Source organism: Gavia stellata, chromosome 21 (assembly GCF_030936135.1).
Source record: "Gavia stellata isolate bGavSte3 chromosome 21, bGavSte3.hap2, whole genome shotgun sequence".
Taxonomy (NCBI): domain Eukaryota; kingdom Metazoa; phylum Chordata; class Aves; order Gaviiformes; family Gaviidae; genus Gavia; species Gavia stellata.
Genome location: NC_082614.1, coordinates 17,103,177 through 17,115,557, shown reverse-complemented (window position 1 = coordinate 17,115,557; position 12,381 = coordinate 17,103,177). Strand labels below are relative to the sequence as shown.

At 54.7% G+C, this 12,381-nt stretch overlaps 1 protein-coding gene across 1 annotated transcript; it reads left to right on the top strand.

Annotated features, from left to right (window-relative positions):
* Window positions 1-4,717: 4,717 nt before the first annotated feature.
* On the top strand, window positions 4,718-11,216 carry LOC132318925 (uncharacterized). Its single transcript, XM_059827938.1, is given in 7 exon segments — window positions 4,718-4,816; window positions 5,604-6,159; window positions 6,162-6,226; window positions 6,228-6,492; window positions 6,495-6,727; window positions 6,729-6,834; window positions 10,882-11,216. Coding segments are annotated over 7 exon segments (1,659 nt in total).
* The last annotated feature ends 1,165 nt before the right edge of the window (window positions 11,217-12,381 follow it).

Here is a 12,381-nt window from a genome sequence, read left to right as displayed (position 1 = left end):
GGCTGCCTGGAAAGCTCCAGGCCTGTGCCCTGGGGGAGGCATGGGCAGAGCCCAGAGCTCTGGGGAAGCCTGGGACCAGCCTCCTGCCCGGTGCTCGGAGCCCCTTATGGCTCCAGTGCTGCTTAGGAAGGGGAAGGGGCAGCACAGGCAGTGCAGCCCCAACGCCCAGCAGAGAGCACCCGGGAAGGCAGGCAGCTCAGCCCCCACATGCCGACTCAAGCCTCCAGGGTCAAGCCACTTCGGAAAAGTTACATGAGTGTTTATCCCAGAGTAAGCACACTGGTAATTGACCTAAGTAAAGCCAAAGCAAGCTACTAACACAGGCTTTACCACCCAAAGCACCTCCCCCCACCCCCAGGTTAGACTCTGCATCACCCAGGACCATTTATATTGCCTGACAAATCTGGTCTGGAGAGCAGGCCACGAGCATAGCCCACAAACTCAGAGCAGCTGACCCCTAATCTTCCCAAGCAAGGGGGAGATTTATCATCATGGTCTGTTGCTATGTTAAATTACAGGGCAGACCAGCATCCCTTCAGCAATGCCCTAGCCTCCCCCAAGGCCCCTGAAGACCTCCCAAAGGAGATAGGACCCTGCAAAGAGGCCTCAAAGCCATTCTTGAACAGTGATCCTCTACCACGTTTTTAAAGCGCCCACATTTTGGCAGGCATCAAGCCATCCATTTTTCAACAGCAGGCACCACATCACCCAGGCTAAGCTAAGCCTGAAGCACCACCCCTTTGTACCCCTTCCATGAGCTACCTGACTTTCCTGCTCAGGCACAGCTCCCACTGGCATTACAACACTTACAGGACCACCCAGCCTCACTGGCCCTCCCTCAGCATTTTAGTTGTTAACTCAGAGCTAGAAAAAATTTGACAAATACCCTACTCTCCCCAGGTAACCACTTAAGTAAAACGTAAGCTCCTTCATGAAGCCCACAACCCCAAAAAATATTTTAGGAACTCTGTTTCCAAAAACACTTAGACCCAACCTCCAGCCAAATACCTGTATCAGCCCATTTTTCTCTGAAGCTTTAATCCTGAACACATTGAGGACCCTTCCAGCACCTCTCAGCTCCCTCACACCAAACCACAGCACAAGCAGAAACCTTCACCTACTGTTGGGAAGCTACTTATAGGGAGCCCAGCTGCATTCCTGGGGTGCCAGAGGCAGAAGCCCTCATTGGCAGCATCTGAGGCACAATTAATAGCACACAGGTGCAGCCCAGCCTGATTTCTTGAGCAAATCCATTAATCCTTGCATTTATATAATTCTGGAGTTGAATTCTGAACAAAATATTTTAGGCCCTTCAACATGCAAAAATACTGTCACTGTAGAGTATATGGCCAGGAAATTATTGCTATTTTTCAGTGGTCTCCTCGGTTTCTTTTAGAAAACAGCTTATCAAGAAGCCCCCCTTCTCCACCCTTCCTGTGCAATGGCAGGAAAAAAATGTGGGCAAAAAGATTTATGCTATCTCCTCCTAGCTCTGCTTCTCAAGCCTGCATCCTTCCTCTCCCTGCAACTGGATTTGTACTTTTCTTTGCCTTGAAATTCCTGGATACAAAGCACTGGCCAGTCTGAGTATCACAATATTCTCCTAGCTTGCTAAACTGAGCCCTCTGAGACATTCAAAGTCCTGAAACAAGATTATAAATCATGAGATTATAAAGCTTATAAAACAAGCTTATAAACATGAGATTATTAAAAAACAAAAAGAAATTGCTGCTTAAGTTCATATGCTGGCTTAGAAACCTTTTGAGCAAGTAAGTTTCTCAGCTTGTTATTGCAAGGATAAAGTCAATCGTTTGACTTTATTTACTATGGTTATTTACATACTTCATTTACTATGTTTATATACATATAAACTGTGTTTATTTACATAGTTCTTTATTATGTGAGCAGTGGAGGGTGTTTGTGATGAGTCAGTCCTAACATGGTGTGTCATTTTACTCTTTACACAGGGTAGATTTTTTTTTAGGTTGTGATTTTTTTTTAATGTTGTGAATTCCTGTTTTGTAGATATTCAGATTTCAGTCAAAAAGTGTGTTGGGCAAGATACTCCAAAAAAGCAATGTTTAGGATCATGACCACAATCTAGGCTAGGGCTAGGAATAGTAAAGAAAATATATTTCTCAAAATAGATGTTATTGGAATTTATGCAGCTGTTACACGGGGGAAATATGCGTGTTTCTGAGCATCTTATTCAGTAAGATTCCTTTTCTTTCTTGCTATTTCTTAGCTTGAAGGAAGTACTTATAGGTATTTCTGAGGTCACACATTAGTGTGAAACTCAGAAACCCCCCGAAGAACAAGTTATTTGCAACCAAAGGAAAAATGGAAAGTTCTGTCGGTTAAAATCAGAGGCAGGGACAGAGAGATGGGCAAAATGAGAAAGATAGGGAAAGAATTAGATGAAAAACACGTACTGTCAGAGGAAAACAGTGCTACTATAATCATGCACGCACACAGACACAGGGGAAGGTTCTACTTACATACAAACACACACTTAACAAAAAGGGTATTTATTAAGCATCACAAACAATGTAATCTGCTGTTTACTACAAGAACAGTAAATAAATGCTAGGAACTAAACCACAGCCTATTTTAATGCAATTCCTGTCTGTGCTGGCAGGCCAGGGCTACACTTCTGAAAATATATTAGAAATAAATCACAAAAAGCTGTATTCAACCGAAGCAAACTTTGTAAATATGAATTAATCAAGCGTGAAGGGCCAACAAAAACTGCCCTGAAGTCTCCATGTGTCCTCCTCATGCAAAGCAATGACTGGATAGAGCTAGCTTCTTCCTCCATTCTCCTTAACACGACATTCAGTGCTTTTGCTGTTGAGATACAGGAGGGAATTTACGCTGACACCAGCTGAGTCAGAAACAGCTTTAACAGGGGGAGGGGAAGAAAACCGCTCCCTAGCCTGCACGGGTGAGAGTGAGCACAGCCCCTTGCACCTTGCTGCGTGTAATTGATGGCTTTCCCTGGCAGAGGTGGTCTGTGCTATTGGGCTGAGGGGGCGGGTCAGTGAGCATGGTCGGTTATCTCTTCCCAGTGTAGTCTTTTAGGGAGCCCAGGGTGCTATGGCTCTCCATGATAAAGCTGCATGATACAGGGAAGTTGGCCTGTATGAGGGATGGGGGGGAAGCAGCGTGATGTTAACACCCGTGGCTTGCAGCCCCTGTGTTAGCTCTGGTGACTGGTGGGCAGACCGGTTATTCTGCTAGGAAGCGCCCGAGGGCAGCATTGCCTTTTGCTGGAGTATGCTTGTGAGAACCAGCGTAGTGCTGCAGTCTTCCCCAAGGATCGTGAGGCTTGTTGGGGTGGAGCAGGTTGGATCCTAAGGTCCTGCCGTGGTCTGTTCTTACATGTGAAAAGAAATGCATTGTAGAAGCCGAAAGTCCTATGTTTTGTTTATGGACTGCAGTCCCTTGGTAGGGTGGGGTTTGATTTTTTTTTTTTTAAATGAGCCTTGGGTTTTCAGGGTTTAGCCTTGTCTTCCCTGGTAGGGTAGATAGGAGGGATGAAAGTGAGCTTTATGGACTCACCTTGTCATGAGTCCTACAGCTCTATTTTGTGTCTATGCTAGTAGGTCTAAGTTACTGCGGCAGGCTTTTAGCAGAGAAGCACAGATTTCAGTGGGGAGGACTGCTCCTAGCTGTACGGGAAGGGGGAGTGGGAAGAAGTTAAAAAATGCTGATCTCTTAGAAGCTTACTAGATGAAATGGTTAAAAGTAATAGCAGTACAACTTCTGAATGCTGGCAATGATGTGTATCATGTGTGTAATGAGTTCTAGGAAGCTGTATGGTTGTGTCAAAGGGGCAAGGCAGACTTCAGTGGGGAGTGCTGGCAGGGAGAGAGTTACAGCATTGCTGGAAAGCCAGACTGGTAGTAGTGTCCCTGAACGGTGTTAAAGTCTGCCTTCTTTGTCCCAGGCTTTCCAGGGCCAGCAACACTGCTGGCATACCTGTGTTTGGTGGTGAGGGAGTGAGGGGCTTAGAAGGGGGAGCTCTCCTGGATTGGCTTTCCAGACCTAATGTGTTCTTCTTTTGCAGGTATGGACCAGGCTGAGGAAGGACCCTGAACCTGCCTTGATGGCTGTAGACCTCAGAGTTGCACTGTGCTGCCTGCCTGGCTGCAGCTCAAGCTACCTTGACCTATAAAATAATTTCCAGCCTCTTGCGAAACACAGTCAGTAACTGTTCTTTGATCACTTAAATATTTTCCTATCCCCCATCTAGCCAAACTCTGTCTCTTTGCCACCATTTACAACTCAGAAAAAATTCAGGCAGCAGCAAAAATTGTTTCCTTGTTTGCAAAAATAAAAAGAAAATAACACTACCCCACTCAAGGGGCATGGGGACCTTGTTTGCCCTGCTTCAGCTTGAAGTGAGGTTTTTATGGGCGGGTTATAAACCCCTGCAAAAACCCTGTAAAAACTAGATGCATCAGTCCAAGTTGGCCACCCCGAACTCCCTTCACAGACATGACACAGACAACTCCAAGGGGTGATTCATCTGACCACCTTGGATACCCACTCTAGGCTGCAGAGGAGAGCCCGTCTTTCACATCTTTCCCATTCCTGGACATATGCTCCTTCCCAAGGAGGACTGGCAAAATCTTCTCTGTTCTTTTTTGTCACATCACACTGCAAAGCCATCTTGTCCAAAGGCCACTCATTCTTTCGGGCTGTGGACTGCATGATGGCTGTCAGGAAAGACTGGGGATTGAAGAACCCAGCAAGCCACACTAAGGAGGGTAAGGAAAAGTCTCCTGTCCAGGCCTCCAGCTCCTTGACGCGAGTGAGGAGGTCAGCAAACCATGTGCCCAGGCTGGCTGTGGAAAGGTGAGCCCTCTTTATCCAGGACTCAGGCACTGTGTCCAAGAAAAGGGCATTCTGGAGGTTCTCCATGTCACTTGTCATGGTCAGTTCTCCCTGAGTGAGAAAGGGTAGAATTATCACTGACAGCTGTTTAACCTGAACAAAGCCTCCTTGAAAGCAGAGACTGAGCTAGGAAATGTGAAAGAGCATGACATCCTACACAGTCACAAGTGTTTACATACTGTGAATTTCTTAATGAGTTTTGGGTTTTCATGAACACCTTCTATCGCATATTCCTGCATCATCATCTTCCTACTGTAAAAATACTACTTGGAGGAAAAGATGCATTACACAGTGACAATGAGCAGTGTGTGAGTTGTCTCAGTGTTGTTTCTGTTCTCTCTCACTGACTGAAGATCTTTATAGGGCAGGAGGAGGAGGAGTGGGAAGACGGCAGCAACAGAGAGCTGTCCCGAGGGGAAGACGCCACCTTCTACAACATCTGGGTCAACCCCTTGGTCCCAGAGCTCTTCCAGGATGACCACACTGGTCCCCAGGAGGGGCCCGGCTGGCCCAGCAGCACAGGCACAGAGGCGGCAGGAGAGGCAGATGGCAACCTGCAGAGCGCGTCTCCTGCCCCGGCAGAGCTCACGGATACCGAGCTGGCAGCTTCTGCCCTGGCCGGAGCTCCTGAGGAAGAGGGGCACCGTGCTCCCGGGGCACAAGTGGAGGGCAAGGCACCAGCTTCTCCTGTCTTGGGCGAGCAGGCTGGCGCAGCACAGGCAGAGAGCCAGGCACCTGCCCCACACAGCCCCGCAGCCTATGAGGCAGCTCTGCGGGAGACAGCCCGGTGCCTCGTGAATGGGGCCCTGGGCAAGGCTTTCACTTGGAGCCGGGGACCCAGGCAGCAGCCGGTGCCACAGCGGGACCTGGCACAAAGCATGGATGTGGCAACGGCAGCAAGAACACCTGCAACGCCTCGGGACACAGAGTCTCCCTTGGCTGGAGAGCCTCAGGGAGAGGCCAGCACAGCCCCTCTCATCCCCGCGGCATGCCAGGATGGAGAAAACATGGCTTCTCCCATGTCTGGAGATCATCAAGGAGAGGCCAGCACAGCCATTGTCTCCCTGGTAGTGCACAAGGATGAAGTGGCTTCTTCAATGCCTCAAAACCCTGCAGCAGACACTGGCACACCCCACCTTGCCCCAGCAGCGGACAAGGAAAGAGACCCAGTGGCTTCTCCCTTGGCTCGGGACCCTCAGCAACAGGTGAGCCAGGCATGTGTGGTCAGCAGCAGGCATCCCCAGGTGCCAGAGGTAGACGCAGTGCCCAAGCTGTGCGCGGCAGGGAGATGCCTGGTGCTCTCCGTGTCATCCCGCTGACATCCCTTCCCTCTCCTACCTGTGCTCTTGCTCTCCCCATGCAGGCGGCCTCAGAGCACAGAGGCGATGCGCAGCCCTCCTCTGCCTCCAGGGACATGCCCGAGGATGACCCAGGTACGTCCCCGAGTCGAGCACTGCCCCGGCAAGGGCAGGCCTGGCCCGGCTCTCCCAGTGAGCAGCACCCAGGCCAGGCCGGCAGTGCTGTTCACCTGGGGCCTGGCCATGCCCTGGCCACCCCTCCCTGGGGAAAGCCCTCAGTGGCGAGTGGCAGGCGGGAGCTTGCCTGTCACCCGCCCAGCCCCTTGCCTACAGCTCTCCTTCCCCCACAGGCATGGCCGCCCTCCCGCACACCCCAGCTCAATGGCGATGGCCCTCCTTCTTCAGAAGGGCGCTCAGGGCTCTGCGCACAGCTTTCTGCTGTACCTGCATCACGGGACAGCAAGAGGAACAGCGCCCCGCTGCCAGCACCATGTGGCTCTCCGAAGATGGCAGCTGGCCCTGAGCCTGCACAGCATCCAGAAGGAGCGGCAAGGGGAGGCACGTGAGGGATGGGTGCATGGACAGCGCCCCAGGCATTCAGCTGCCCTGAGGACATTCTGCTGCCAGCCTCCGCTCGGCTGTGGAAGCTTTCTGAGGCCAAGAAAAGATGACAGTTTTCCCCCAGTGCTCGTCAGTGCCTGTTCCATCTCGGGAGAAAGACAGGCAGGCAGAGCCCCTGTGGTCCCTCTTCTCCAGGCTGAGCAGAGCCTACGCCCTTGGCCTCTGCCCGTGCCTCCGGTGCTCCAGCTCCCAACCAGCTGTGGCCTCCGCTGGCCTCGCTCCACCATGGCCATGTCTGCCGGGACCCGGGCAGCCCCAGCCCGCAGCCAGCGCCCAGGCACGGCCTCCCCTGGGCCCAGCGGCCCAGAGGAACCCCTTCCCCACGGTGCCACCCACGCCCTTGCAGCACAGCCCGGGCTGCAGGCCTGTCCTTGCTGCCCGGGCACGCTGCCCACCCCTGTGCGCCTTGGCCTCCGGGGCCTTTCCCACAGCCACTGCTGCTATCCAGCCACCCTCCCCGGCACTCGGCAGAGGCGGCCCCCACCCCCGCGGCCACCACCGCCTGGGACGTTCGCGGTCCAAAAGGGATGCCCTGCCCCGCTCACCTTTTCTCCCGCACTGCAGCCGCAGCCTGGCCACGCTCCGTGACTGCTCTGCCCCTCCCGCGGCTCACACCGACCCCACCACGGCCACCCGGGGCAGGGGAGCACCAGTAGCAGCCCCTTTACAGGGAGGGGCCATCACCACCAGCCTCACTGGCCCCACCTGGGGCTCCTCCAGCCCCAGCCTACAGCTGCAGCCACAGCCCCTTACACCCAACTCTGTCACCTGCTCCCCTGGACTCTCTGACAGCCACTCACCAAGTACAAAGGACTACAACCACAGCCGTGAGGGCAAAGGAGACAGCAGGTGTTTATTCGTTAATGCATGTAAGTCCCAGGAGTGAGCCTGCTCTGGGGCTTGGTGCCTGTATACTCACCCTGGGACAACTCGGCAGTCATTACTGGAGCAGCAGATAGAACAAAAATACACCGATGGGGAGCAGGATGGAGGAACAGAAAGATAAAAATAAAATGAGGGAGAAGGACTGAGGAGCAGGTAAAGAAAGGTACAGGGAAAAGCACAGTGAGATGGAGAAATCAATAAAGAGGAGATGAGAAGCCCTGCAGGGACATGGTGGAAGAATAACAGTGCCGGGGAGCAGGACAGAGGGAAAGACAGAGAAAATTATGAGCATGGAGAAGAACAGATGGACTGAGAGAGAAATTGAATGAGAGGAATAAGGAAGGAGGGAGGGAGAGAAAAAGACAGGGAACAAGCCAGAGGGACTGAGGAAAAAAGAGAGACACAGATCAGGACAAAGAGATGCAGAAAGAGGAAACAGTGATGGACTACAGGATGAGAAAAAAAGGCCTGGGAGCAAGACAGAGGGGAATAATGAACAGACCAGCGAGCTGGGCACGGGGATATAGTGAGAAACAATGGGATAGGCAGTGGTATGGAGATGTACAGACAAAAACTTAGGGGGAGGATGGAAGACAGAGAGAATAAAAGAAGAGAGACAGGGAGCTGGGCAGAGATGGAGAAATAAACATTAGAGACAGAGAGAGAAGAAGAATGACAGGACCAAGGCAGAGAGATGGAGAAAGAAAAAAAAAAAGACAGTGATGGGTAGCAGGCCAGAGGGACAACGAAAGATAAGAAGAAGGATAGAGGGATATAGAAAACAGGTGAGAGACAGTGTCATGGTTTAACCCCAGCTGGCAACTAAGCACCACACAGCTGCTCGCTCACTCCCCCCAGGTGGGATGGGGGAGAGAATTGGAAGAGTAAAAGTGAGAAAACTCATGGGTTGAGATAAAGACAGTTTAATAGGTAAAGCAAAAGCCACACATGCAAGCAAAGCAAAATAAGGAATTAATTCACTACTTCCCATCAGCAGGCAGGTGTTCAGCCATCTCCAGGGCTCCATCACGCGTAACGGCTACTGGGGAATACAAGCGCCATCACTCCGAACATCCCCCCCTTCCTTCTTCTTCCCCCAGCTTTATATGCTGAGCATGACGTCATATTGTCTGGAACATCCCTTTGGTCATCTGGGGTCAGCTGTCCCGGCTGTGTCCCCTCCCAACTTCTTGTGCACCCCCAGCCCACTCGCTGGTGGGGCGGTGTGAGAAGCAGAAAAGGCCTTGACTCTGTGTAAGCACTGCTCAGCAGTAACTAAAACATCCCTGCTTTATCAACACTGTTTCCAGCACAAATCCAAAACACAGCCCCATACTAGCTACTATGAAGAAAATTAACTCTACCCCAGCCAAAACCAGCACAGACAGGGAGCCAGAAAGTGGGATACTGCAAAAGAGAGAGACACAGGGAGCAGGACATTTGGATAGAGAGCCAATGAGAGCAACAGAGAGAATGACAGAGAAATGGAGCACAAGAGAAAACAGGGACAGCGAGCAGGACAGAGGTGAAGCAATAAATAATAGGGACAGGGAGCAGCACAAAGGGTCAGAAAGAGTAAGAGATGAACAGGAAGGAGGACAGGGACAGTAAGATACAGAATGAAAAAAACCCAGCAACAGTGACCAAGACAAAGGGATAGAGAGAGAAAGAGAAGGAAGGAGGGAGAAAGATAGGAAGGCAGGGACATGGAGCGGCACATACAGGCACAGAGAGGAAAAGAATGCCAGGGAACAGGCCAGAGAAATTGTGGAGAAAAAGAACCAGATGCAGATCAGGACAAAGAGATGAAAAAGGAAAAAACAGTGGTGGGCTGCAGGACAGAGACAGAAGATGAAGGAAAGAGGGAGAAGGAACAGGACAAAAGTGCAGAGAGAAAAAGAAAAGGCAGTGGTAGAACAAGAGAGAGAAGGGGAGAGAGGAAGAGGGAGCAGGACAGAAGAATAGAGAGGAAAGGTACAGAAAAAAAAAGAAAAAAAAATCACAGCAGCATGGGAAAGAGAGAGGGGCAGAGAAGGCCCAGGATGTACAAGAGGTGAGGCAGGGCCCCGAGGGCCCGGGACGCCCAGCAGCTCTCACTTTCAGTGTTGCCAAGAGGCTTTGACAGTTCAGACGCTTCTTGTCTTCTTCTGTCCTCCCTTCCTCTTATGTAACTCTGGTCGCTTGGCTATCCTCCACCTAAGAGGATATGTGGGTGTCTTACAGCTCTTATGAGACAAGGCTTCCTAGACATGTAGCCTTGCTCGCTCGCACACTACACAGTCGTGCCGCGCTTTGGGTTATGCATACAGACCCTGTGGTGCATTGGTGGTCTGGCCCACTGTGGACTATGAAGAGGGATCCTTCCCCACCTGGAGAGGCAGGGTCTCTCTTGCCTGCAGTGGGAGGCAGCTGCCGGACAGATGACTTTCAATTTCTTCTTCTTTACCTTTCTCCAGCCTCTTCAGCTTCAGCCACGGCAGCTCCTGTCCACAGCCAGTAAGTGCTCCGCCTGCTCCTTTTCACCCCCATGCCATGAGGGGAGTGGGGCCGGGCAGAGACAATCCACACAAGCCTGAGGCAGGTGTAGTCAATGGCATCCCCAGGGGAGGAACGGACAACCATATCCTCAGGACAGCCTCTGGGAGAGGGAAAAAAGAAGCAGTGACCTTTATTACCATAGCTTGCACCTGGCCCAATCTCCTCCTTTGCAAGGGCTTCTGGAGACACCGCTCTTTCCCTGCACTGCTGCTAACGGCACCTGCATTAAGGAAGAACCAAGTGCATTCGAGGGCCAGCTTGCCACCTTCACGACAGGGCTTGGGGGAAGCCTGGGGATACGGGACAGGCTTCAGGGGAGGTGCTGGAGCTGGGGGCAGCTGTACAGGGTGACTGCGACCAGGGGAGGCTCAGGGAGAGGTCTCGCTAGTCAGAGAGGCGCTCAGCGTCTGCACCTGGGCGGGCGTCCACCTCCTTCCTCTCTTCCCTTCCACCAGCTCTCGGATCACTCCCTGGTGCTACACTGACCCCGCTTGCCTCCCGCTGACCGGGAGCCTGTTGCAGCGGGCGGTTTGAAGCTTCCTGTCCCGCCATCCCCGGGCCGCCGGTGGGCAGGAGACACCCCTGCACCCGCCAAAGGGGCTCGCCCGTCTCACCGGTGTTCCTGGCCCTCACCCACCAGGAATCGTGCCCCGGACACCGCCATGCTGCGGCGGCAGCGCTGCCTCGCACCGGTACCGTGCTGGCGCCGCAGTACCGCGCTTTGGCCACAAGGCGGCAGCAGCAGCGAGCGCCCGGCGGGCGGCACTTGCCCAGGGGCGGCAGTTCCGCCTTTCGTGTGGCGAGTGCCCGCCGACACCGCGCACGCGGGGCGGCAGCAGCGTTTCCGTAACGGGAGGCGGCAACGAGCACGGCGGCATCGCCTCGCAGGCACTGCCGTTATCGGCGGATGGCAGGGTGGAGCACGGTGCGCCCCCATGCCGCCCGCCTGTGTTTCGTTCGCCAGACCGGCAGTGAGCACGGGCGCGCGCCACGGCCCGCATGCGCGGCACCCAACCTGTAGTACCGACTTTGGTCGCCTGGTGGCAGCAGCGAGAGCTGTGGCGCATGCCACCACACACGCGCGGCGCCCGAGCCGCAGTGCCCCTATTCGGACGCAGGGCGGCGCACCACTGCGCATGCGCTCTCGAGGGGTGGCCGCACCGCTGGCTGGGGAGCGGCTGCAGCGGGAAGCCCGCGGGAAACCGCACTAACCCAGCGACGAAACTAATCCTCGGGCCCCGCCGTGGGGCCACGGCCGTAGCAAGGGCTACGCCGCACCGCACGTGCCCGGGAGCAATGCGGCCGCCCGGCAGCCGAGTCCGCAAAAACGACACCTCCCGGCGTGCACTGGCAAACACAGCATGGCCGCCCGGCAGCTGAGTGGCGGAAGACTACGCCTCCCGGCACACTCGGGGAACCAACGCCGCTGACCCGAAGCCCGGTGCCCCAGGACTACAGCTCCCGGCGTGCCGCGAGAGGCAGCCCGCCCTGCCCGCTGGCCCTGCAGGGACACCGTTTCCGCCCCCCCCCCCGACGACAACGACGCACCGGGAAGCCCTGCCGAGCCCCGAGCGCAGCCCCGCGCTCCGCAGCGCGGCTCCAGGCGGTCCCCCCGCGTCCCCAGCCGGCTCCAGCACCACGCGGCTCCCCAGCGTCCCCGCCGCCCGGCTCCCAGCAGCCCTTGTCGCTGGCCCCGACACGGCGCCGCACCCCCGAACCCCCGCCACCACCGCTCCGTGCCTCTGCCACAGGCCCCGCTGACTCCCCGCAGGCCCCGCACCCTCCTCCGGGCGTTCCCTGGGACCCGCTGGTCCATCGCGCGGCCTCGCTCACCCTCCCTCCTTGCAGCCGCAGCCTGGCGCTGCTCCGCTCCTCCCTCAGCTCCCACCAGCCCATCCACAGCCACCGGGGGCAGGGCAGCACCAGCCCCTCCACCAGCAGCCCCCCCTTACAGGGAGGGGCCGTCACCATCAGCCTCACTGCCCGCCCCTGGGGCTCCTCCAGCCCCAGCCCACAGCTGGAGCCCAGCACGAACAGGGGGCCATCACCCGACCCCCACAGTGTGTCACCTCCTCTCCCGGGCTCCAGCACAGCCCCTCACCCGATGTGCATGAGTGCAAATGCAGCCAGGAGGGCAAAG